The following is a 27,274-nucleotide window of genomic DNA, read 5'->3' on the forward strand; positions in this document are numbered from 1 at the left end:
GCTTTACATTAGCATTTGCAATCAGCATTTTCCTCAACTCAGTATTATAACTTTGGAGAAGAATTTAAACGTCATCCAAAATTACTTTTGAATTTGTATGAAAACTGATGAAATTACACGTGGATTTAGATGTCTCTAAAAGTCCATAAAAAGGATCCAAATGCAGATTTGAATTTATTTTCTCCATCAAAGTTTTAGATTCCCCAGTATAGAGTGCTCAAGAAAATAAGGGGAACACTTAAACAACACAATATAACTCCCAAGTAAATCAAACTTTTGTGAAATCAAATTGTCTACCTAAGAAGCCACACTGATTGACAATCAATTTCACATGCTGTTGTGTACATTCAACTTTGTACAGAACAAAGTATTCAATGAGAATATCTCATTCATTCAGATCTAGGATGTGTTGAGTGTTCCCTTTATTTTTTTGAGCAATGTATGTTTTTCAAGAATCCAAATTGGAAATCTTGGGAGACTTTTTAAAGACCTACAAAGGCACTAAAATAAATATCAATAAAATACTTGATCACAGTATTGATCTAATTAATGTTAACAAATGTGCAGCCTTACATACTGCATAACTTCTATTAGTTTAGGACAGTCAACATGGAAAGATTTCAGTAATTCATGTTGTATTAGATTAAGTTGAACTTTTTATAAAAAGAAATATATGGCCAACTGTCTTCCTCAATTAAAAATTGCTGCAAGAAATGCAGATCTATTCATATTGATTGATATTAACTATGAATACTTTTTAAAGTACAGTACTACATATCCCAAGTGTGCAAGAATTAGCAAGTCTTGTCAGTACAAGCAATGAGATTGCCAGGTTTCAAGTTATAGTACACACACTCAAGTAATTTCTCTTATTCTAGCACTTAACTATATGGGTTTTCTTCTTCTTATAACCTAGAGAATTATTCAAAGAATGCAAATGCTGGAACATAAAACGATGTCTGTCCACTCCAATTTATAAGCACCCCAGCTTGATTAAAATTTCAAGCGTGGACGATATATTGCTACTGATGAAAATATTTTTCGACTTTGAACAATTGGGTAAACTACACGTTTATAGGAAAGTGACTGTAAAGTCATCGTCTTACCACTGTGCATAAAATGATGTCAAATAAACACTTTGGAATAAAAAGTTTTCTTTCCTTGTTTTTCTGCATGATGCTTTCATTTCCAGCATTGCTAGTGTCCACTTTCAAAGCTCATTCTAAAAGAGTGAAAAATGGATTTGATTTATAAACCTTGGTAAATATATTTACAGTGTGCAGGTATTATTTCCTTCTGGAGTTCCAAGTGTCACACATAAAAGCTACAAAGGGATAGCTTTCAAGATTGCTTCTTAAATTATTGTAAAGTGTTTTTGGAAGCAAATATATTTGGGTTGGTAAATGTGTCAAACCCTAATGGTCTGTTGCAGAAACGTTTTTGAAATATATTTCAATGGATACCTATTATATGAGATGCGCAGTGCATTTTAATGGAGCACACAGGCCTATCTTAACATGCCAATAATATCAATTAAAATAAGGTAAAAAGAGCTGCTGTGGCACGGTGGTTAGAATGCAGTACTGCAGGCTACTTCTGATTGCCAGCCAGGGGTGGGCTACTGCCCAGATGGGTAGGAACGCAGTGGGGTAACAAAAATGGAGCTCCAGCCCAGAGCAACAAATTTGCACTGAAAGACATTGAAAGAAAATGCAGGGCATCCTGCATAAGCCACGCCCATAGTATGATAGTAAAAATTTTGGTAGCCCTTCACTGCTGCCAGCAGTTTGGCAGTTCGAATCTCACCTGGATCAAGATTGACTCAGCCTTCCATCCTTCCGAGGTCAGTAAAATGAGGACCCAGATTGTTGGGGGCAACATGTTGACTCTGTAAACTGTTAAAATAGGGCTGTAAAACACTGCAAAGCAGTATGTAAGTGTAAGTGTTATTGCTATCAAGAGGAAAGCAATACCGATAGTCCTTGACTTAAAACAGTTCACTTGGTGACCATTCAAAGTCACACCAGCAATGAAAAAAGTAACTTATGGCCTATTTTCACAAAACCATTGTAGCATCCCCAGCCTCCTGTTATCAAAATTTAAATGCCTGGCAACTATCACTTATTTATGATAGTTGTGATGTTTGGGATCAGGTAAAGTGTCAAAATTCCTTTTTGAACTGTCCACTATGTGTAAAAATTACAAATGCGTGTTACTAGAATTATGTCCCACTAACAGTAATATCTCAAAACAAAAATTGAGATAAAGTGGATTTCAGAATACTTTTAAGATACGCTTTCCATATGTTAAAGATGAACTGATCTTTTGACATTAACTTTGGAACAAACTAGTAAGGTGAGAAAGTCATCTTAGTTAAAATGCTTCTTTCAGAGTAAACACTCCATTTTAGCCATTCAATGAACTGCATTAAATACTCAGATTGCCTTAACATTCCAATCGTGGGACTCAAGACTGCATCTTCTTTTATTTGCTGGCAAAATGGTGATGTTTGGGTCTCTTCCTAGGGATGTCTCAACTCTCCCTTCTTGAATTATGAGATCGGAAGGGGGTATTTTGACATTGGCGAAGGCTGCAGATTAACTTTCATCCTTAATTTTTCTGCCTCTGATTCTGCTAGTTTATTGTTTCTGATGGCTGACTCTGACTGTGAGGTGATCCATAACTAGTAACTGTTCTGGTATGACTGCAAAATCCAGTCCTTTTGCTAAAACATTACTTTCTGTTTGGGTAAGCTCTCTGTCAAATAAGATTTCTCACCCATTAGTCAGTTTTCTGAGACATGTCACTGCCCATCTGTGTTGGTACTTCTGTTTTGTCTGTTCTTGCCTGTCTAAGCTGTAGGGTAGAAAATTGGGCTTTTTGTCTCTTGGGTTGTGCTAGTTGTGCCTTCTTTGTAAATTCTATTACCTGTTCCAATGTTTCCATTGGTAGAAATGATTTCAGCTCTTGGAAGTTTATGTTCCACTCTCTTTCAAAACCTCAACTGTAAAACAAGGCTGCCTTATTCTTTCACTGAGAAGTTGAAGCTGTGCTTTCTGCAGGATTTTTTCTGCTGTGTCCCTTCACTGTTGAACATAGGCGCAGGATGTTGGGGATGTCTGTATTTCAAATGTTGTCTGCATTTCAAACTGAAGCGCAAATGGTCTTCAATTTTTCAGGAAATCCATTCCTACCCCTGCACCACTCAAAGGATATTGATCCCAAAGTGCATAGCTAAGTAAATGTTTCAAATATATTTTGATTTTATGCTATACACTACTCAGTCTTTTGTCATTGGAGGAGGTTACAAGCACTGTATAGAAGTAGATGAATTATTAGATACTGAGAAGGATTAAAAAATAATAGATTAGCTCAGAGTCACTTCTCAAGTTACATCCTTGATTTTAATAGCGATCTTCGCAATCCCAACCAACCCCACTGTGTTACCATCATGAAGGATTTTGCCCTGCTGAATTTATTTTTCTCCTGTGCCTCTGTGCATCAGCAACCAGGTAAGAACTACAGGGCTGCCAAAGCATTGGTCTCAGATGCCTTTGTTAGCACAAATTTCGTCACTCAGTTCCACACAGAACTCAGATTGCGCAGTGGGCTATTCATCACAGACCAGCAGTGGCAGGAAGGGTCAATGCTCTCCAAATGTCTGTTTAGATGTTCGAGACAGGGGTTCCCTTGGAAGTCACTATCAGCCGTACAAGATGCAACAGTCCCGATGGGCAGTGTTGGTGAACCCTAAGATATTCTCTGCCTTCTATGTCCAATCACTAGTTCAAGGTTGCCAGTTGACATCGGGATGCCATTCAAGAATTTGTTTGGTAGCACCTTGGCTCCAGACTAAGAAACTGTCCGGATCTACAGAGCTACGGAGTTGGTCTTGACAAGATACCAGGATTTGTAGTGTGGTGATTTAGGAACCAGTGCAGAGGAATAACGAAGACACTTTTGTAGAAAAACATAGTAAACAGTTTTACTCTTCAGTGAAAACAAAGTATCTTCTGTCTTACCATCTATTCACAGGAACAAACTTTATCTATATGCAGTGAAGCTTATTTACATGCAGATACTAACCAATCTAGGTTTCTCCATATCAACACTGCAGCTCTAACTCAATATCTTAACTCATGCCAGCGAACTAACAATATCTTCACCGACAACATCAGACAACTAAGAATATTCATTGCAAAGTTGCTTTGCATTTTATAATGCTAAGGCCCAATCAAATTGCAGTTTACACCCTATGACTCAGCATTCAACATGCTTACCATCTTTTTTTACTTTATATGGAATATTACCTAGGATTGAACAAATCCTTGACAGGAACCACTTTTTCTCCCTCCTGTCCAGTCAGACCCATCTACATGAGGGTGTCACATGGCAGGACTTTAGAAATTGGGCAAAAATATTGGCAAAAATCACCAAAATCTCACACACGCACATCTTCAGGTGAGATTTTGCTTGCCATGCATGTGCAGAAGCTAAATCCCGTGCCAATGGGCATGCGCCCGCGACAGCCTGAGGACACACAGTAGCACCAAAGACAGAAGGCCTTCGCTGGTTAGCTTGAAGCACCTAAAAGTCATCACGAATTCACGGAGAGGAAGAGAGATGCTGAAATCCTTGGCAGTTCCTTAGAGCAAAATCAGGAGGGGGAAAAAAGGGAAAATCCCATTTATGGAGTTGCAAACAGATGCGAACTTCGCGCCTCACACAATCCTCCACAGCAGGATCCAGTCAAAGGTCGTTCAGTGCAGGGCTCTCCAACCTTCGCAAATATAAGACTTGTGGACTTCGCCCAGAGACCGAAAGGAATTGGGCGGCTTATACATTTAATAAAATTAAACTCCCAGAATTCCTCAGCCAACTAAGGTGGCCGTCCGCTTCCCCACCTGGCTGGCCGGGGAAGGAGAGATTCCCAGTCCCGCCTACACCCTACACAGCTCAGGAAGAAAGTTTTTGTAACCCCGGGTCCAGGGGGCCCCGACGAGCCCCGCTTGGATTCAGAGGCCTCGGAAGGCCGCGTTGCCGAGGAAACGGTACTTCCAGGAAGCGCCTCGGCGGAAGAACCGCCCCTTCCTCCGCACGTGGGCTCCACCCCCATTTGGGCAAACCGTGGCGCGAATTGCTCCCTGGCCAGAAAATGGAAGTGAGTCACAGAAAGGCTTTCTCGGGGGGCGTGGGCCCTTCCGTTAGCCCCCCCCCCCTCCGTGCCGACTCACGTTCCCGGTCCTCCCCAGCGTCGGACTCCAGATCGCATAGTCCCAAGCCAGGATGAGGCTGGATAGGAGTTACCATCTGCCTTGATTATCCAAGCTCCCATAAACCAGCTTGGGCTGTAAGACAGCCGAGACTCCTTCTCCCATCATCCCCAGCCGGCATCATTCAAACATCAGTTCCTCTGGCAAGGTCCAGGTCCCAAGCATGCTTCCCGGGCTGCGGATTATGGGCTCCCCGGGAGGAAATATCTCTGCCTTTCTGCATTCGTCCACTCATTTCTTGCCTTGCTTTTGAGTCCCACGAAGGCCGGTCTGGGCTGAGAGGGACTCCCCGGGGAAGGAGAGGCGCGGCGGAGGGAGGAGGAGTAGTTAAGAGGGCCAAGGGCGGGGCGGTGGAAGGGGGCGCGGCGGGGTTGCGACACGCCAAACCGAGGAGCACAGCGGGGCAATCGGTTGGAGTGGAAGCAACCACCGCGGTGCAGCCATGGCTTTGCTCAGAGGTAAGGCAGGCCCCCTCTTCCTCCAAAAAATGGGGAACCCCACAGTGCTCCTCCTCTTCGGCCTTCACTTTAAGGTAGGGTCTTGCAAAAGTCACCACCACTCCAGCAGTTAGAGACGTTTTATTTATTTGTCAAACATGTATAGGACAATAGTAGTTTGTATAAACATAGCATAAGTAAAAAGTAACGATAAAGAGGGCAGGGGACGGTAGGAGACCTTTCTTCCTCTCGCTTTATTTCCTTCCCCCTCTAAAAAAAACCCCTTTCATCCCGCTGGATTTCCCGCGAGACGGAAAAGTGGAGTAATTAAAAAGAAGCCTTGCAAAACTTGACGTGTTGATCCCCAGCCAAGTCTAGTTTAGGCAGGAGAGCTGGTTTACTATTACCCTTCCACATATAGCTTTTGTCTTTTCTTTTTGTTTTTTTTTTAAAGGGTGACTTGCTGACGCGTGGAAATAAAATCATTGGTTTTTTTCCTCGTGTTTTCTTGCAGTTCTGTGGGTTGACTGTTTCTATTAATATTTTCTCTTAGAATAGAATAGAATTCTTTATTGGCCAAGTGTGATTGAACACACAAGGAATGTGTCTTTGGTGCATATACTCTCAGTGTAAATAAAAGAAAAAGATACATTTGTCAAGAATCATAAAGTAGAACATAATGATTGTCATTACAACATATTACAATATAAAGCGATTCTTGTATCTTTTCTTCTATGTACATTGAGAGCATATGCACCAAAGACAAATTCCTTGTATGTCCAATCTCACTTGACCAATAAAGAATTCTATTATCTCAGGGAATGCAACATGAATTTGGGATTATAGGGGCGGAAAGAGTGATTTGCGAATTCAGAAGTTTTAAGACAGAGGTCCCCAAACTTGGCAATTTTAAAACTTATGGGCTTCAGTTCCCAGAATTATCCAGCCAAAGAAGTATAGTATTATTTGCAGGTTTGCAGTTTTGTTGCAGGAAGGAATGAAACATTATTCTAAACTGGAAACAAAAAAATATTTTGTCCCTTAGAAAAATGTCCACAAAAATTACTATTAATACCAAAGCTTCAAAAACCAGGCATTTTATATTTAGTGATAGTAGTCAAAGTTAATGACACATGGTATAATAATTCAAAAACCAATTGAGGCTCTAATTTTTAAGCAGATTTATTGGATTAGAAACTCGGAACATTACCTCCTATTAGATATTTCAAATGGAAATTGTTCACACACACACACACACACACATTCATGAGTCCAGTTCATAATAGTACTTGGGGAATGGTAGTCCTTCCTGATTTTCCTGTTTGCTGCTTAGAAGGGGAAAGTTAAATAGAAGTGTTCAATCTGTAGCTACCGGTAATCCTGAAATCGTCAAAATATCAATCAGGTGAGCTTGGAGCGCCTAAAAGTACTCATGAATTCATGCAGAGGGAAAGATTCTGAAACCCTCTGCAGTCCTTTAAAGCAAAGTCAGGAGGGGGGAAAAGGACAAAATCCCATTTATGGAGTTGCATAACTCCACCACAGGATCCAGTCGAAGGTCGTTTAGTCCAAGGGTCTCCAACCTTGGCAACTTTTAAGACTTGCGGACTTCAACTCCCAGAATTCCTCAGCCAGCAAAGCTGGCCGTTCCCCTTCCCCACTTAGCTGGCCAGGGAACAAGAGACCCCAGCCCTCCCACCCTGGCTCTCTCGGCCACCAACAGCTCAGGAAGAAAGCTTTTGGTAGCTCCGGGTCGAGGGCCCTTGAAGAGCCCCACTTGGATTCAGAGGCCTTGGAAGGCCGCGTTGCCGGGGAAACGGGGTGCTTCTAGGAAGCGCCTCGGAGGAAGTTCCGCCCCTTCCTGCGCGCGAGGGCTCCGCCCCCACTTGGATAGCCATGGTGCGAATTGCTTCGTGGCTGAGCCAGGAAAAAAAAGCGAGTGTCAGGAAGGCTTTCGGGGAGGGAAGGGGTGTTTCCTTCCGTTAATCTCCGCGCCGACCAGCGTTCCTTCGGCCCTCCCCAGCGTGGGACTCCAGCTCCCATAACCCCCAGCCAGGATGAGGCTGGAAGAGGAGTTGCCACCTGCCTTCATTATCCGGGTTCCCCTAACCCAGGGGTAGGCAAAGTTGGCTCTTCTATAACATGTGAACATCAACACCCAGAATTCCTGAGCTATCATGAATGGCTCAGGAATTCTGGGAGTTGAAGTCCACAAGTCACAGAAGAGTCAACTTTGCCTCTCCCTGCCCTAACCCAGCCTGTGCTGCAGACAGCTGGGACTCCCTCTCCTATCATCCCCAGCTGGCATCATTAAAAAATCACCTCTGCCAAGGTCCAGGTTCCATGCATGCTTTCCCGGCTGGGGATTATGGGCCCCGGAGGAAATAGCTCTGCCTCTCTGCATCCATCCATCCATCTATTGCCTTGCATGTTTTCCTGGCTGGGGATTATGGGCCCGGGAGGAAATAGTTCTGCCTCTCTGCATCCATCCGTCCATCTCTTGCCTTGCCTTCCAACCCCATGAAGGCCGATCCTGGCTGAAAGTGACTCCCCTGGGTGAGGAGGAGGAATAAGAGGGCCAAGGGTGGGGCGGTGGAAGGGGACACGGCCGGGTTGCTGCACGCCAAATCAAGGACCCCAGTGGGGCAATCAGTTGGAGTGGAAGCAACCACCACGGTGCAGCCATGGCTTTGCTCAGAGGTAAGGCAGGCCCCCTCTTCCTCCCAAAAATGGTGAACTCTCCAGTGCTCCCCCTCTTCGGCCTTCATTTTACATAGGAACATAGAAGATTGACGGCAGAAAAAGACCTCATGGTACATCTAGTCTGCCCATATACTATTTCCTGTATTTTATCTTAGGATGTAGTCTTCAAGGGGTGGCATACAAATCTAATAAATTATTATTATTATTATTATTATTATTATTATTATTATTATTATTATTATTATTATATACAGGGGTGGGCTGCTGCCTGGAAGGAGGGGGACGCAGTGGGGTAGGGAAAATGGAACTCCACCCCAGAGCACCCAATTTAAACTGAAAAACGTTGAAAGAAAATGCAGGGCATCCTGCACAAGCCATGCCCACACTGGTAGTAAAAATTTTGGTAGCCCTTCACAGGATATATGTTTATCCCAGGCATGTTTAAATTCAGTTACTGTGGATTTACCAACCACGTCTGCTGGAAGTTTGTTGCAAGCATCTACTACTCTTTCAGTAAAATACCGGTAATATTTTCTCACATTGCTTCTGATCTTTCCCCCAACTAACCTCAGATTGTGCCCCCGTGTTCTTGTGTTCACTTTCCTATTAAAACCACTTCCCTCCTGAACCTTATTTAATCCTTTAACATATTTAAATGTTTCGATCATGTCCCCCCTTTTCCTTCTGTCCTCCAGACTATGCAGATTGAGTTCATTCAGTCTTTCCTGATACGTTTTATGCTTAAGACCTTCCACCATTCTTGTGGCCTGTCTTCGGACCCGATCAATTTTGTCAATATCTTTTTGTAGGTGAGGTCTCCAGGGCAGGGTCTTGCAAAAATCACCCCACCCCACTGTACTCCAGCAGCTGGGAATGTACCTTATTTCCCTTAAACGCCAAAGCCCCACGCGTGAAAAGATGCATTTCATTTATTTATTTTTATTTAGTTAGTTGGGGGAAAGATCAAAAGCAACATGAAAAAATATTATTTTACTGAAAGAGTAGTAGATCCTTGGAACAAACTTCCAGCAGATGTGGTTGGTAAATCCACAGTAACTGAATTTAAACATGCCTGGGATAAACATATATCCATCCTAAGATAAAATACAGGAAATAGTATAAGGGCAGACTAGATGGACCATGAGGTCCTTATGCTGTCAGTCTTCTATGTTTCTATGGTTCTATTTTATTCATCAAACATGTATAGGAAAGTAGGGTCATTCCGTGTCAAGCGGACCAGTGGTTTCCATCATTCCATCTCAGATTTTGATGAAATTTGACACATAGTTTCTTTATGATATAAAGCTATGCTGTGCAAAATTTTAGTTCAAAAGACTAAAAATTGGGAGTTCTAGGAGACCTCAAGTAAAAGGTTGCAAAATGCTGAGTTGGCAAAAATGACATTTTGGGGCAACGTCTAGAAGCTGTAAACGTGGGAGTTTCAGTAGTATGTTGGATATATTTGGAGAACCTGCACACCTTGTAAGGCTTTATAAACTGGCAAAACCCCATGTCCTCTTACTTTTTACATGGTTCAGGCTCAAACTTTGCAAAAACCCCCTCAAAAATGAATTTACAGCAATCTTCAGGCTGCTGTAGTTTCAAAACTACTTGGCCTTTCAGGTTGATTTTGGGTAGGTGTACTAAGTACAGAGTTGCAATGAGGACTTCCAATTTGCAGCACTTTCTTTCAAATTGTTGAAAAAATATAAGAGTTCAAAGTTGGTATTTAACGGGTTTTTGCCAAATTTTGGCTCTCTTTGATGCCCTGTTTCATCCTGTGGGATCAATTTAGTACCATTAGAAAGAGCAGATTCTCTTCTTTAAGAATATATTGTTTTAATTTTGGTGTCTCTTCATATAAGGATTGAAAAAATCTCCTCAACTGTTTGCAGGCAGCCTGTGATTTCTGCACTGCACCCTTGATACAAGTGCAGTAAAAGTGATTCTTTTTTCAATAAGCAGGATTTTTTTTGAAATAAAGAACACAAGATGTTATAAGACTGTGTTCCAAAATATTAAAAAAACAGGAGTGTTTGTTAGGAAATGGAAGGGTGAGGCCAGGTTTCAAATAAGGGTCCAAAGAAGTGCGGGTTTTGTCAGCATTGTTGCATGATAGAGGAAACAGGCCCATTGATGTTTCTAATGGCTGTACTATAATAATAATAATAATAATAATAATAATAATAATAATAATAATAATAATAATAATTATTATTATTATTATTATTATTATTATTATTATTATTCATTGGATTTATATGCCGCCCCTCTCCGAGGACTCGGAGCAGCTCACAACAAGCAATACATATACAAATCCAATATTAAAAACAATTTTTAAAACCTTGATAAAAAACAATCTAGACAAACCATACATAAATCGAAACAGCTAGGGGTATGTCAATTTCCCCATGCCTGGGGACATAGATGGGTTTTCAGGAGTTTGCGAAAGGCAAGGAGGGTGGGGGCAGTCCTAATCTCCAGGGGAAGTTGATTCCAGAGGGCTGGGGCCGCCACAGAGAAGGCTCTTCCCTGGGTTCCGCCAGATGACATCGTTTTGTCGACGGGACCCGGAGAAGGCCAACTCTGTGGGACCTAATCGGTCACTGGGATTTGTGCGGTCTTGGAGGTATTCTGGTCCGATGCCATGTAGGACTTTATAGGTATAAGTCAATTAGTGATTTAAACATGTGTTGGGCCATGGTGGCTCATGGCCAAGAGGTCACGCCCGATCGCCAGGCGTGTCCAGCCACAGGTGGGGCACTTGGCACGGGTTTCCAAGCCTGAAGGTGGGCATTTTACACGAGGTTCCCAAGCCTCATTTGGGTGTCTTTGCCTAGGTTCCCAAGCCTAAAGAAGGTGTCTTAATGGTTCCCAAGCCATAGTAAAACATCAATGCTGCAGAGACAAGAATTTTTCACTGATAATTTTAGCTGGGTTTTTGGGTAATTTATACGGTCATCCAAGTGCTGTAGTTGTTGGTACTGGCAGAACTGCTAGAATATGCTGTTCAGGAATTAAAACAATATATTCTTAAAGAAGAGCATCTGCTCTTTCTAATGGTGCTAAATTGAAGAGGAGTGAAGCTGTCCCACAGGATCAAACATGGCATCAAAGATAGCCAAAATTAGGCAAAAACCTATTCAATACCAACTTTGAACTCTTATATTTTTTCAACAACTTGAAAGAAAGTGCTGAAAATTGGAAGTCCTCATTGCAACTGTGTACTTAGTACACCAAAAATCAGCCTGAAAGGCCAAGTAGTTTTGAAACTAACTATAGCAGCCTGAAAATTGCTATAAATTCATTTTTGAGGGTTATTTTTTTCAATGTTTGAGCCTGAACCATGTAAAAAGTAAGAGGACTAGGTACATGGGGTTTGCCAGTTTATAAAGCCTTACAAGGTGTGCAGGTTCTCCAAATATCTCCAACATACTACTGAAACTGCCATGTTTACACCTTCTGGAAGTTGGCCCAAAATGTCATTTTTGCAGACTCAGCATTTTGCACCCTTTACTTGAGGTCTCCTAGAACTCCCAATTTTTAGTCTTTTGAGCTAAAATTTTGCACAGCATAGTTTTATATCATAAATAAACTATGTGCCAAATTTCGTCAAAATCTGAGATGGTAAGGTGGGGATGATCTTTAAAATTTGTCCACTCAGTAGTAGGTTGCATAAAAATAAGTTAAAAGTAACAACTTTACTTCCTCTCCCTTTATTTCCTCTGCCCCCCAAAATAAAACATTTTTAAAATTTTTAAAATAGTTTCTATTGATTAAATACATTAAAAACAACAAAGAAAAAATAGCAACATATTGTAAGGGGAAAAAAGAAACAACATAATAGCAGGACAAGCAAAAACTCAAAACATTTCACATGGGCATAAACAACAAATTTGTCAAATATACTGTTGACTGCTAGTTTGCGACTTTTCCAAACTAGATACTATCAAGAATTTCTACATGTTTTTGCTATATTAACCACATGCAAAACTTGGGTGAGGTATTGATCCGGAGCCAAATTTTTAGTTTAGGCAGGAGAGCTGGTTTACTACTCCCCTTTCATATATAGCCTTTGTCTTTATTTTTTTTTTAAAGTGACTTGCTAGCACGTGGAAATAAAACCATTGGGGGTTTTTCCTTGGGTTTTCTTGCAGCTCTGCGGGTTGATTGTTTCTATTAATATTTTCTAATAGAATAGAATAGAATTCTTTATTGGCCAACTCGCATTCCTCCGGCCCTTCCCAGCGTCGGAGTCCAGGTCCCATAATCCCCAGCCAGGATGAGGCTGGAAGAGGAGTTGCCACCTGTCTTGATTATCTGGGCTCCCCTAACCCAGCCTGTGCTGCAAGATTCCCTCTGCCATCATCCCCAGCCGACATCATTCAAAAACCAGTTCTTCTGCAAAGGTCCATGCATGCTCGGATGGGGATTATAGGCCTGGTAGGAAATAGCCCTGCCTCTCTGTATCCGTCCGCCCATCACTTGCCTTGCCTTCCAGCCCCACGGAGGCCGGTCTTGGCTGAAAGTGACTCCACTGGGCAAGGAGGGGGGAGGAGGAGTAAGAGGCTCAAGGGCGGAGTGGTGGAAGGAGGTGCGATGGAGTTGCTCCATGCCAAACCAAGAACCCCAGCGGGGCAGTCAGTTGGAGTGGAAGCAACCAGCGCACTGCAGCCATGGCTTTGCCTGAAGGTAAGGCAGCCCCCCCCCCCATATCTCCAAAAAATGGGGAACCCTCCAGTGCTCCCCCGCTTCGGCCTTCATTTTAAGGCAGGGTCTTCCAAAAATCACCCCACCCCATTCTACTCCAGCAGCTGGGAATATACCCTACTTCTCTTAAAGAACGCCAAAGCCCCACGTGTGGGAAGAGATGTTTTATTTATTTTTATTTATTTATTTTATAAATAATTTTTAAAAAAAAACAACTTGCAAAACTTGGGTGAGGTGTTGATCCCCAGCCAAGTCTTTACTTTAGGCAGGAGAGCTGGTTTACTACTACCCTTCCATATACAGTGGTAGCTCTACTTAACAAGGCCTCTACTTAAGAACTTTTCTAGATAAGACCTGGGTGTTTAAGATTTTTTTGCCTCTTCTTAAGAACCAGTTTCTACTTAAAAACCCAGAAAAATTTCCCAGGAATTTTGAGAGCGGCACAAAGGCCCGGCCAGTTTCCTGCCATTCCCCCTTTAATCAGTCCATCTCGGGCTTTTCTCGGCTGCCAGAGGAGCCTGTTGGTGGCGTTTAAGGAGGCTTTGGCAGTCTAGATCGAACGGAGCGTTTTCCTTTCTTTGGGCGCTGCCTCAGAGTTCCTCTTTTTTTTTTTAAGCCTTAAAGTTTTGGATTTTTTTTTATTCCTCTCACCTCACCTTCTTCCTTCAGCAGCGAATGTCCTTCTCTTCTTCCTCTTCCTCCCACCCAAATTCCGAGCTTTTATTTCTTTGCTAATGTGTTTTCACGCATTATTTGCTTTTACATTGATTCCTATGGGGAAAAATGTGTCTACTTACAAACTTTTCTACTTAAGAATCTGGTCACGGAACGAATTAAGTTCTTAAGTAGAGGTACCACTGTATAGTCTTTGTCTCTTTTTTTTCTTTTAAGTATGACTTGCTGGCAAGTAGAAATAAAATCATTGGGTTTTTTCCTCATGTATTCTTGTAGCACTGTGGGTTGATTGTTTCTATTAATATTTTCTAATGGAATGGAATGGAATGGAATTCTTTATTGGCCAAGTCTGATTGGATGCACAAGAAATTTGTCTTTGGTACATATACTCTAAGTGTACATAAATGAAAAGATACATTTGTCAAGAGTCAGTCAACACTTAAATAATTGTCATAGGAGTCAAATAAGCAATGAGGAAACAATATTAAAGAAAATCTTAAGGATGCAAGCAACAAGTTACAGTCATATTAATATTAATAATGTTTCTATTAATATTGATAGTTTCCTGATTGTTTATTTGACCCCTATGACAATCATTAAGTGTGATCTTGACAAATATATCTTTTCTTTTGTGTGCACTGAGAGCATTTGCACCAAAGACAAATTCCTTGTGTGTCCAATCATACTTGGCCAGTAAAGAATTCTATTCTATTCTATTTCCTATTCTATTCTCCATTCCATCTGTCCTGATACCTTATTTGTACCCGAAGACAATCATTAAGTGTTGTACCTCATGATTCTTGACAAATGTATCTTTTCTTTTATGTACACTGAGAGCATATGCACCAAAGACAAATTCCTTGTGTTTGCAATCACACTTGACCAATAAAGAATTATATTATATTATCTCAGGAAATGCAACATGAATTTGGGATGATAGGCGCGGAGAAAGTGATTTGCAAATTCGAAGTTTTAAGTCAGAGGTCCCCAAACCTGGAAACCTTTAAGAATTGTGGACTTCCATCCCCAGCCAGAGAAGTATAATACAGTGGTACCTCTACTTAAGAACTTAATTTGTTCCGGGACCAGGTTCTTAACTAGAAATGTTCCTAAGTAGAAGCAATTTTTCCCATGGGAATCAATGTAAAAGCAAATAATGCATGCAAACCCATTAGGAAAGAAATAAAAGGTCGGAATTTGGGTGGGAGGAGGAGGAGGAAGAAGAGGAGGAGGACAGTCGCTGCCGAAGGAAGAAGGTGAGGTGAGGGGAATCCAAAAAAATCCAAAACTTTAATGCTTAAAAAAAAAAGAGGGACTCTGAGGCCGTGAGGAGGAACACACATCTCCAATACACCCGGCGTGAGGCTGCCTCCCATACACTGCCTCTCATACACTGGCTGCTGCTGTTACCACCTGCTGCCTCTTCCTTCCCATGCTGAAGGGCTCCCCTCTCCTCTCGCTCACTCGCTTTGTAGCCGGCACCTTTCCTTCGCTGTGGTGACTCCTCGGCTGCCTAGACGAAGGGAGCATTTCTTTTCTCCGGGCGCTGGCAGAGGTTTATTCCCTGTCCAAGTGCCCGGAGAAAGGAAATTGCTTTGTTTGCTCTGGACTGCCAAAGCCTCCTTAAGCGCCACCAAAAGGCTCCTCTGGCAGCCCAGATAGCCAGGATTAAAGGGGGAATGGCAGGAAACTGGCCGGGCCTTCGTGCTGCTCTCAAATTTCCTGGGAAATTTTTCTGGGCTCAGATTCTTAAGTAGAAAATGGTTCTTAAGAATAGGCAAAAAACTTGAACACCCGGTTCTTATCTAGAAAAGTTCTTTAGTAGAGGCGTTTTTAAGTAGTACCACCGTGTTGTAAAGCCAGCGTAAGAAATGCATGGAGAAGCTGCTTTTGAAGCTGCTTCAGAAAGTTTGCCGCTGTGTTGCATGAAGGAATGAAACGTTCTTCTAAACTGGAAACAAAAAAAATCTTTTGTAGTTAGCGATCCTTTTTTTAATATTAGAAAAATCTCCACAAAAAATAATATTGTATAGCAATCACATGACTTTTCCCTTCCAAGCCATTGCAACTCTCCTAAATACATACCATTTGACAAGCACATGAAGTTGGATCCTGTGATCTTGGGGGGATGCCATGATGGTTGTAAGTGCGAGGACCAACCATTACTTTTTTTCAGTGCCATTGCAACTTCAAACGGCTGTAAGTTAAGGGCTACCTGTACTTTAAAACAATAAGCCTCGATACCATTCTCAGCAACTCCCTTTTTTTGTGGTTAAATAAATTACTATCAAATGAATAACAAATGAGGTAACGCCCTTCATATGCATACATCAAAGAGAATTCAAATCTCTACACATGGAATTCTGCTGGAATATTTTCCAACATACTCTAGAATTGTAATATTATGAAATTACTGCACAATACTCATTAAGTATTGCAATAGAATAGATTCTCCAGTTATGAGAATCTATCACTATTCACTATGTATCTTATTGGAAATTAAGCAACATCTTGAGGACATTGATTTGCTTTCAAGTATTTCCTTTGATCTGTACTTTTGAAACAATCTTCAATTTCTCTGCTTTTAAATCATTCTTTATAATTTCTCTACTTGAAAATATAACCTCTCACTCTCCAAATGTCCTCAGATACAATTCTGGGAGACCCACTATCGCTATCAATTGTCAATTTAACTTTTCCCATTCTAAGCAGCGGACACAAAACCCAGGAAGGATTACTATTCCCCAGCTACTATTGTGAATTGGACTCATGAGTTTGGGAAAAAAATCCATTTCCATTTGAAATATCTAATACAAAGTAATGATCAGAGTTTCTAATCTAATAAAACTGCTTAAAAATTAGAGAGCTTCAATTGGTTTTTGAACTATTATACCCTGTCTTTAACTTTGACTGTCACTAAAGATAAGACATTAAAATGCCTGAATTAATTAAGGCACTGTTAATTAAAAATTAATTAATATTCAATTCAATTTATTAGATTTGTATGCCACCCCTCTTCGAACCTTGGCAAATTGAAGGTATTTGGACTTCAACTCCCAGAATTCTGGGAGTTGAAGTCCAGATATCTTCAAGTTACCAAGGTTGGGAAACATTGACTTAGGGGAAAGTTTGGTAGAGAAGGTTTGCCTATTTGCCAATGACTCTAAAGTGTGCAATAGAGTTGATATTCCTGGAGGCGTCTGTAATATGGCAAATAATTTAGGTCTACTAGATAAGTGGGCAAAGCTATGGAAACTGCAGTTAAATGTTTCCAAATGTAAAATAATGCACTTGGGGAAAAGGAATCCTCAATCTGAGTATTGTATTGGCAGTTCTGTGTTAGCAAAAACTTCAGAAGAGAAGGATTTAGGGGTAGTGATTTCTGACAGTCTCAAAATGGGTGAACAGTGCAGTCAGGAGGTAGGGAAAGCAAGTAGAATGCTTGGCTGCATAGCTAGAGGTATAACAAGCAGGAAGAGGGAGATTGTGATCCCGCTGTATACAGCGCTGGTGAGACCATATTTAGAATACTGTGTTCAATTCTGGAGACCTCACCTACAAAAATATAAAATTGAACATGTCCAAAGACGGGCGACAAAAAGGGTGGAAGGTCTTAAGCATAAAACTGATCAGGAACGTAATGAACTCAATCTGTGTAGTCTGGAGGACAGAAGGAAAAGGGGGGACATTTAAATATGTTAAAGGATTAAATAAGGTTCAGGAGGGAAGTGTTTTTAATAGGAAAGTGAACACAAGAACAAGGGGGCATAGTTGGGGGAATGATCAGAAGCAACGTGAGAAAATACTATTTTACTGAAAGAGTAGTAGATGCTGGGAACAAATTAACAGCTGACGTGGTTGGTAATGAACACTAACTGAATTTAAACATGCCTGGGATAAACTTATATCCATCCTAAGATAAAATACAGGAAATAGTATAAGGGTAGACTAGATGGACCAAGAGGTCTTTTTCTGCAGTTAATCTTCTACGTTTCTATGTTTCTTTCCTACTTCCCTCCTCTCCCTCTCCCCCTCCTTTCTACTTCCTCTTTCTCCCTCTTATCCTTCCCTGAGTATATCTTATCATAATCCATTTCATGGTTAGCAGATTAGGAATTCAAAAACCCTAACTCCATTCCAACATCGGATCTATTTCTTAAACCTAGGCAGTCCATAAATAGAGCCCTAAGGGAGTTGGGTGGCACACAAATTCAAATAAATAAATTGAATTAAATAAACATATATTTTTCTTTATATTTATATATTTAATATATTCTACCAGGTACTGTATATCTACTATTAGTCTGCGGAGAGGGCCGGCATACAAATCCAATTAATAATAATAATAATAATAATAATAATAATAATAATAATAATATTGTAATGCTGCCTCCTTCTACCATTTTTGTTGCCTTGGTCTACCCCCTCTTAATTTTTAATTTTTTTCCAAATTAGTCACTATAAGCTTAACTTCCAAAAATGTTCATTATACCTCTTAATTTTAAGCCGTGCTGGGAAAGAATGAGGGCAAAAGAAGAACGGGATGATAGAGAATGAGGTAGCTGGATGAGTCACTGAATAATAATAATAATTATTATTATTATTATTATTATTATTATTATTATTATTATTTATTAAATTTGTATGCCGCCCCTCTCCAAAGACTTGGGGCGGCTCACAACAGTAATAAAAACAGTATAACAATGGAACAAATCTAATAATAAAAATTATATAAAAAACCCCAACTGTTAAAAACCATGCAACACACGCCTGTAAAAGCCTGGGGGAGATGTCTCAGTTTCCCCATGCCTGGTGATATAGGTGGGTCTTGAGTAACTTGCGAAAGACAAGGAGGATGGGGGCTGTTCTAATCTCCGGGAGGAGTTGATTCCAGAGGGCCGGGGCCGCCACAGAGAAGGCTCTTCCCCTGGGGCCCGCCAAGTGACATTTTTTGGTTGACGGGACCCGGAGAAGGCCAACTCTGTGGGACCTTATCGGCCGCTGGGATTCGTGCGGTAGAAGGCGGTTCCGGAGGTATTCTGAAACAGTCATTGTGAGCTTACATGGACTTTGGAGGATGATAGAGAACAGGAATGCCCGAAGGAACGTTGTCCATGGGGTTGCGATGGGTTGGACCCAACTTCGCAACTAACAACAAGACCTAAGGCTAACCAGTTGGGAATGGGTTTTGGGCACTTTTCTAATCTGGCATGTCTCAGCAAGTAGCAATATCTGCCTAATCTTATCTAGAAGTGAAGGGTTGGGCCCGGTTAATTAATAGAGGGGAGGGTGACCAAACTAGGAGATCAGGGTGGGGGAACAAGTCAAGTTCAAACACCAACCAGAAGATACAAAATGCCCTCCCAGTATCAGTCACAAACAATTCAAATGCCTTTACACAAATGGACCTCAGGGTTCAGTCCTGGGCCCAGTGCTCTTCAACATATTCATAGATGAGGGAATATAGGGGGAATTAATCAAATTTGCAGACAACACCAAGCTGGTGGGGGGTAGCCAATACTTATTTATTTATTTATTGTTCGAGTTGGAAGGGACCATGCGGGTCATCAAGTCCAACCCCCTGCCTAAGCAGGAACCCTATAGCATCCCAGCCAAATGGCAGTCCAATTTCCTTTTAAAAATGTCCAGAGTACCTGTATTGGAGATCACAACGTCCGCTGGTAGGTTGTTCCACTCATTTGTTATTCATTTGATAGTAGTTTATTTAATCACAAAAAAGGGAGTTGCTGAGAATGGTACCAAGGCTTATTGTTTTAAAGTACAGGTAGCCCTTGACTTACAGCCATTTGAAGTTGCAATGGCACTGAAAAAAAGTAATGGTTGGTCCTCACACTTACGACCATCATGGCACCCCCCCAAGATCCAAATTCAGGTGCTTTGCAACTAGTATGTATTTAGGAGAGTTGCAATGGCTTGGAGGGGGAAAGTCATGTAATGGCTATTCATGACTTTCCCAGCATCCATCCATCCATCCATCCATCCATCCATCCATCCATTCATTCATTCATTCATTCATTCATGTATTTGATTGATTGATTGGTTGGTTGATTGATTGATTAATTGATTGAGTTGAAAGGGACCGTGCAGGTCATCAAGTCCAATCCCCTGCCTGAGCAGGAAATCCTACAGTACCCCAGCCAAATGACAGTCCAATCTCCTCTTGAAAGTGTCCAAAGTTGAGGAGTTCACCACCTCCACAGGCAGGTTGTTCCACCGGTTGATCATTCTGACCGTCAGGAAGTTCTTCCTTATTTCCAGGTTGAATCTCTCCTTGGTCAGCTTCCAGCCGTTGTTCCTCGTCCGGCCATACCCCAGAGAATAGGCTCAAAAAAAATACAGAAAGATCTAGATAGATTAGTACTGTGGGTTCAAACTAACAGAATGAAATTTAATATTGAAAAAAGAAAAATCTTACACCTAGGTAAGAAAAACCTAAGATACGCATACAAATTGGGAGAAACCACAACAGCAGTGACTGTGAGAGAGATCTTGGAGTCTTGGTGGATAACCAACTAAATATGATCCAGCAATGTGTAGTAGCAGCTAAAAAAGCCAACACAATCTTAAGCTGCATCAACAGGGGGATACACTCCAAGACTAAGGAGGTACTAATACCACTCCATAATGCCCTAGTCAGACCATGCCTAGAGTACTGTGTTCAGTTTTGGTCGCTGCACTACAAACAGGCCTTCTGCCGCACGAATCCCAGCGACCGATTAGGTCCCACAGAGTTGGCCTTCTCCGGGTCCTGTCGACTAAACAATGTCGTCTGAGCCTTCTCTGTGGTGGCCCCGACTCTCTGGAACAAGCTCCCCCCGGAGATTAGAACTGCCCCCACCCTCCTTGCCTTCCGTAAACTCCTTAAAATTCACCTCTGCCGTCAGCCATGGCGGAATTGAGGCATTCCCCCCTCCCCCAGGCCTATACAATTTATGTATGGTATGTCTGTGTGTATGTCTGGTTTAATAATGTTTTTTTTAAAAAAATTATTAGATTTGTTGTGAATTGTTTTATTGTATGTTGTGAGCCACGCCGAGTGTACGGAGAGGGGCGGCATACAAATCTAATAATTAAATTAATTAAATTAATAAATTAAATTAAATTATTAAATTAAATTAAGTTAAGTTAAATTAAATTAATTGAAATTCTAGAGAAAGTACAGAAAAGAGCAACCAGAATGATAAGGGGACTAGAAACCAAGACATACGAAGAGAGGTTGGTGGAACTGGGCATGGATAGTCTAGCAAAAAGGAGGGCCAGGGGGGACATGATAACAGTATACAGATATTTGAAAGGTTGCCCCAGAGAGGAGGGGGTCACACTATTTTCTAGGGCACCAGGGGGCAGACTAGAAGCAATGGATGGAAACTGACCAAGGAGAGATTGAACCTGGTAATAAGGAAGAACTTTCTGATGATGAGAGCAATTAACCGGCCGAATGGCCTGCCAGCGGAGGTTGTGAATGCCCCATGATTCAACACATTCAAAAAGAAATTGGACTGCCATCTGGCTGGGGTGGTGTAGGATTTCCTGCTTGAGCAGGGGGTTAGACTTGATGACCTGCAAGGTCCCTTTCAACTCAAAAAATAAATGCATGCATGCATGCATGCATATATTGGATTGGATTGGATTGGATTGGATTGGATTGGATTGGATTGGATTGGATTGGATTTGTGTGCCGCCCCTCTCCGTAGACTCGGGGCGGCTAACAACAGTAGTAAACAGCATATGACAATCCAATATGAACAGTTAAAAGCCCCTATTGTAAAACCAACATACATACAGATATACCATGCATAAAATTGTAAAGGCCTAGGGGGAAAGAGTGTCTCAATTCCCCCATGCCTGGCGGCAAAGGTGGGTTTTAAGAAGCTTACGAAAGGCAAGGAGGGTGGGAGCAATTCTAATCTCTGGGGGGAGTTGATTCCAGAGGGTCGGGACCGCCACAGAGAAGGCTCTTCCCCTGGGTCCCGCCAAGCGACATTGTTTAGTTGACGGGACCCGGAGAAGACCCACTCTGTGGGACCTAACTGGTCGCTGGGATTCGTGCAGCAGAAGGCGGTCCCTGAGATAGTCTGGTCCGGTGCCATGAAGGGCTTTAGAGGTCATAACCAACACTTTGAATTGTGACCGGAAACTGATCGGCAGCCAATGCAGACTGCGGAGTGTTGGAGTAACATGGGCATATTTTGGAAAGCCCATGATTGCTCTCGCAGCTGCATTCTGCACGACCTGAAGTTTCCGAACACTTTTCAAAGGTAGCCCCATGTAGAGAGCATTACAGTAGTCGAGCCTCGAGGTGATGAGGGCGTGAGTGACTGTGAGCAGTGAGTCCCGGTCCAAATAGGGCCGCAACTGGTGCACCAGGCGAACCTGGGCAAACACCTCCCTCGCCACAGCCGAAAGATGTTTCTCTAATGTTAGCTGTGGATCGAGGAGGACGCATACATACATACATACATACATACATACATACATACATACATACATACATACATACATACCAGAGGTTGAAAATTTCTTTGGGAACCAGATTTCATCCCAGAACAGTTTTTATTAGGAATCAATAAGAAACAATATGATAAAAAAAACCTCAAAATCTAATAATACATATAATAACCGCAGCCCGGATCTGTTACGCACAATTCTGGAAAAATAAAATAATATCACCAGAAAATTCAGTCATTGACAAAATATACAGATGTGCAGAAATGGATAGGCTGATGATCCAGATCAAAGGATTACATAACTCAGAATATTATGATACTTGGCAAAGGTGGTTTAATTGGATAGAAAATAAATTAAATTAAAAGCATGATGCAATGTGAAAGTACTTACAAATATAAGAATTACGTAAATATGAAGAACATGTGTAATTAATGTACATTTAAATAATGACAGTAAATTATAGAATAGATATAAGAGATTGTTTCTTGTCTGTGCAAAACTATTGTGATGTTTTTAAAATTGATAAAGTGAATAAATAAAGCTTTTTTAAAAAGAAAATCTTGGAAGAGGCAATTAGAAGAGCCAGAAAATTCCATAGTTTTGTCCATGGAATCTCCAGAAGCTTAGCTCAAGTGGAGGCATCTTGGACTTTAACCTTAGCGCAGTCACACGGGAGTCTTTTTAATGGATTAGTTTTCAATTCACCCAAAAAAACCTTAGGGGTCAGTGCATAATTAACCAAGTGTGGATGGTAGCAAACTTTGGAGATTAGAACATTGTCAGCCTGACCATAGGTAGCTTTTGGTATGTCCTTGATAGAGATATATAAAGGTAGTCCTCAGCTTACGACTGGTTATTATTATTATTATTATTATTATTATTATTATTATTATTATTTATTAGATTTATATGCCGCCCTTCTCCGTAGAGTCGGGGCGGCTTACAGCAATGATAAAAACAATATATAATAACAAATCTAATAGTTAGTCTAAAATAACAATAATACATTTAAAAAGTCTAAAAAATAAAAAAAACCCAATATATAAAAAACATACATACAGTCATACATTAAAAAAACCTACATAGGAAGGGGGAGATGTTTCAGTTCCCCCAAGCCTGACGACAGAGGTGGGTTTTAAGGAGTTTATGAAAGGCAAGGAGGGTGGGTGCAGTTCTAATCTCTGGAGGGAGCTGATTCCAGAGGGTCGGAGCCACCACAGAGAAGGCTCTTCCTCTGGGTCCCACCAAACGACATTGTTTAGTTGACGGGACCCAGAGGAGACCAACTCTGTGGGACCTAACCAGTCGCTGGGATTCGTGCGGCAGAAGGCGGTCTCGTAGATACCCTGGTCCGGTGCCATGAAGGGCTTTATAGGTAATGACCAACACTTTGAATTGTGACCGGAAACTGATCGGCAGCCAATGCAGACTGCGGAGTGTTGGAGTAACATGGGCATATTTTGGAAAGCCCATGATTGCTCTTGCAGCTGCATTCTGCACGATCTGAAGTTTCCGAACACTCTTAATAAATGTCCAGAGTTGGAAAGAGAGACATCCTAAATTTGAAGGTTTGACATCTACACACCGCGCATGATCATGTGTCCACATTCTTACAATACTTTGAGTCACATCCCCCCCCCCCCCGGTTTGCTCCGTGTCCCCCCCGGGGGGCGCCCCCCATTTGAGAAACACTGGACTATGGGATGTTGCAAACACAGTAACATGCTTGCAATATTTTTTCTGGAAATCGGTGTTAAAACAGAATATGCCCAGAACTTTCGGCTACTTTAAGAAGGAAGAAATTCCTTCTTAAGTTCTACCCTAGTGAATGAAAGCTTTTCCACAGCTTATCAGAAAGCTGGGCCCTTCAGACTTCAGATATTTATGACTCTCAGACTTTAAACTTATGAACAAATATTAGCTGCATCACCTAACCTTTGGAAGCAAACTAGGTTTGGAAAGTGAGATGGACCCATATGAACTGTGTTAAAGTACGTTAGGATTTAGGATGAATCTAATGGCATATTTTGGCACGTTCACAATTTTGCAAGGTCCCTTCCAATTCTGTTATTCTGACTTACAAAATGTATGTAAGATTTAAACCAAAGTACTTTTATTTTTCTGCCAATCAGAAAAAACAGGTCTCACTTGTTTTTTTCCTATCCTCTCTTCCACATTTGCACCAGTTAATGACTAAAGGCGAATGATTTTTGTAATCTAAGCTAGTCAATATCTCACCCCCTTAAATATTTATATTTGTGAATGGAACAGCTAGTGATTAGTCTTTTTCTCCTAAGCTACTGTTTGATTGATTGATTGATTGATTGATTTCTGTGCTGCCTCTCTCCGAGGACTCGGGGAGGCTCACAACATATAAAGTATACAATACACAATATCTTAATCCAATTATCTAATTAAAATTCTTTTTTAAAAAACCCAGAAACCATGAAAAACAATCATTCCATTCACTCCACATTCTCTCCACACATTCAATGGGCAGGGGGCAAAGATCTAATGGCCCCAGGCCTGGCAGTATAAGTGAGTCTTCAGACTCTTATGGAAGGCAAGGAGGGTGGGGGCCGTATGAATCTCCAGGGGGAGCTGATTCCAGATGACCAGGGCCCACACAGGGAAGGCTTCTCCCCCTGGGCCCCACCAAATGACATTGGTTGATGGAACCTGGAGAAGGCTGACTCTGTGGGACCTGACCGGTCGCTGGGATTCATGCGGCAGAGGGTGCTCTCGGAGGTATTCTGGTCCCATGCCATGTAGGGCTTTATAGGTCATAACCAGCACTTTGAATTGGGTCCAGAAACCAATTGGCAACCAATTGGAGTGCTGGAGAAATATGTGAATGTCTGGGCAAGCCACTGGTATGTGGAGTCATTATTATTATTATTATTATTATTATTTATTAGATTTATATGCCGCCCCTCTCCGCAGACTCAGGGCGGCTCACAACAGTGATAAAAACAATATATAATGACAAATCTAATAATTAGAATCTAAAATAACAATAGTAGTACATTTAAAAAATCTAAAAATTTGTCTCAAATCAGACCAATCGCTGTATCATCTGCAAACTTCAGTAGTTTAACATGTCAAGGAGGTAGCCTTTGAATCAACAAAATAAATAATGATTAATTAATTAATTAATTAATAATTTATTAGATTTGTATGCCGCCCCTCTCCGAAGACTCGGGGCAGCTCCCAACATAACAGCAATACAATATAAATACAAATCTAATGTTAAATTTTTAAAAAAAACTAATTTAAAATACGTTGTTATTAAAAACTTATCTACTACACCAGTGATTTTCAACCTTTTTTGAGCTGCAGCACATTTTTTACATATACAAAATCATGGGGCACATTGAGCGGGAGGAAAGAGGGGGCTAAAAAAAGTTTGCACAAAAAATTTCTCTCTCTCTCTCTTTTCCTCCCTTTCGATCTATTTCTCTCCCTCTTTCTCTCTCTTCCTTCCTTTCCCTCTCTCCATCCCTCTTTCTTTCTCTCTTCCTTCCTCTCTTTTTTGCTCTCTTTCTATCTCTCCCTCCTTCCCTGCCTTTTTCCCTCTCTCTCTTGCTTTCCTTCTCTCTCTCTCTTGCTTTCTTTCTCTCTCTTCTTTCTCTCTTGCTTTCTCTCTCCCTCTCTCTCTCTCTCTCTTGCTTTCTTTCTCTCTCTCTTGCTTTCTTTTGTCTCTCTTTGTCTCTCTTGCTGAACTTCACGGCATACCTGATCATGCCGCGGCACACTGGTTGAAAAACACTGTACTACACAATCATACACACTCAGGCCGACTGAACATAAACATAATAGAGGGGGAGCAAAAATGGATGGGGGAGATTAACCCCCCCACGCCTGGCGGCAAAGGTGAGTCTTCAACATTTTACAGAAGGCGAGGAGGGTAGGGGCAGTTCGAATCTCCGGGGGGAGATGATTCCAGAAGGCTGGGGCCGCCACAGAGAAGGTTATTCCCCTGGGTCCCGTCAGACGGCATTGTTTTGTCGACGGGACCCGGAGAAGGCCAACTCTGTGGGATCTAATCGGCCGCTGGGATTCGTGGCGTAGGAACATAGGAATAAATGGCGTAGGAACTCCAGCTCCAGTGGGGGGTTGGGCTGTGTGACCTACAAAGTCCCTTCCAACTCTAACAAGCAAACATATAAATATTGAACTACATCAGTATTTTTCAAACAGAACAACTTTTAAGATGTGAGAGCTTCAACTCCCAGAATTCCCCAGCCAGCTGTGCTGATTAGGAAATTTATTTATTGATTTGATTTGATTTGTATGCCGCCCCTCTCCGAAGACTCAGGGCGGCTAACAACAATAAAGAAAACAATGTAAGAAATCTAATATTAAAAAGTAATCTTAAAAAAACCCAATTTAAGAGACCAATCATACAAACAAGCATACCATGTATAAATTCTATAAGCCTAGGGGAAAGGGGAAAATTTCAATTCCCCCATGCCTGACGACAGAGGTGGGTTTTAAGGAGCTTGCGAAAGGCAAGGAGGTTGGGGGCAACTCTGATATCTGGGGGGAGCTGGTTCCAGAGGGTTGGGGCCGCCACAGAGAAGGCTCTTCTCCTGGGTCCCGCCAAATGACATTGTTTAGTCGACGGGACCCGGAGGAGACCAACTCTGTGGGACTTAACCGGTCGCTGGGATTCGTGCGGCAGAAGGCGGTCCCGGAATTCTGGGGAGTTGAAGTCCACACATCCTTAAAGTTGCTAAAATGGAGAAACACTGATCTGAATGAAAAGGGGTAAGACTGGATATAAGGCACTTTCATATTTCCATGTGTGTGTTTCCCATGTTTTGTCTCTTAGGAGTATTCATTGTTTCTGCCAAGAGGACTCCATTTGGGGCTTATGGAGGCCTTCTTAAGGACTTCACCGCCACGGATCTTGCTGAGATTGCAGCTCGGTCAGCCTTGTCCGCTGGCAAAATATCTCCGGAAATAATTGACAGCGTGATTGTGGGCAACGTCATGCAGGTTGGT

General features: G+C 41.7%; 1 protein-coding gene and 1 non-coding gene across 4 annotated transcripts in view; one reads left to right on the top strand and one right to left on the bottom strand.

Annotated features, from left to right (window-relative positions):
- Positions 1 to 3,539: 3,539 nt before the first annotated feature.
- LOC139163335 (small Cajal body-specific RNA 18) lies at positions 3,540 to 3,627 on the bottom strand. The gene has a single exon (XR_011558485.1). It is a non-coding gene; the product is annotated as a small Cajal body-specific RNA 18 (non-coding RNA).
- Positions 3,628 to 5,457: 1,830 nt separating this feature from the next.
- The window catches only part of ACAA2 (acetyl-CoA acyltransferase 2), a 50,685-nt gene continuing 28,868 nt past the window's right edge, over positions 5,458 to 27,274 (top strand). The window contains exons 1-2 of one of the 3 annotated variants that reach the window (XM_070743573.1): positions 5,458 to 5,731; positions 27,102 to 27,268. In XM_070743573.1, the coding sequence (XP_070599674.1) occupies positions 5,716 to 5,731; positions 27,102 to 27,268 (183 nt within the window). In that variant the 5' untranslated portion in view covers positions 5,458 to 5,715. Of the gene's footprint in view, positions 5,732 to 8,273; positions 8,411 to 27,085; positions 27,269 to 27,274 lie in introns of those variants that run through there. The other 2 variants (XM_070743574.1, XM_070743575.1) reach the window with 2 other exon arrangements.

The sequence above is a fragment of the Erythrolamprus reginae genome, chromosome 2 (assembly GCF_031021105.1).
Source record: "Erythrolamprus reginae isolate rEryReg1 chromosome 2, rEryReg1.hap1, whole genome shotgun sequence".
Lineage (NCBI taxonomy): Eukaryota > Metazoa > Chordata > Lepidosauria > Squamata > Dipsadidae > Erythrolamprus > Erythrolamprus reginae.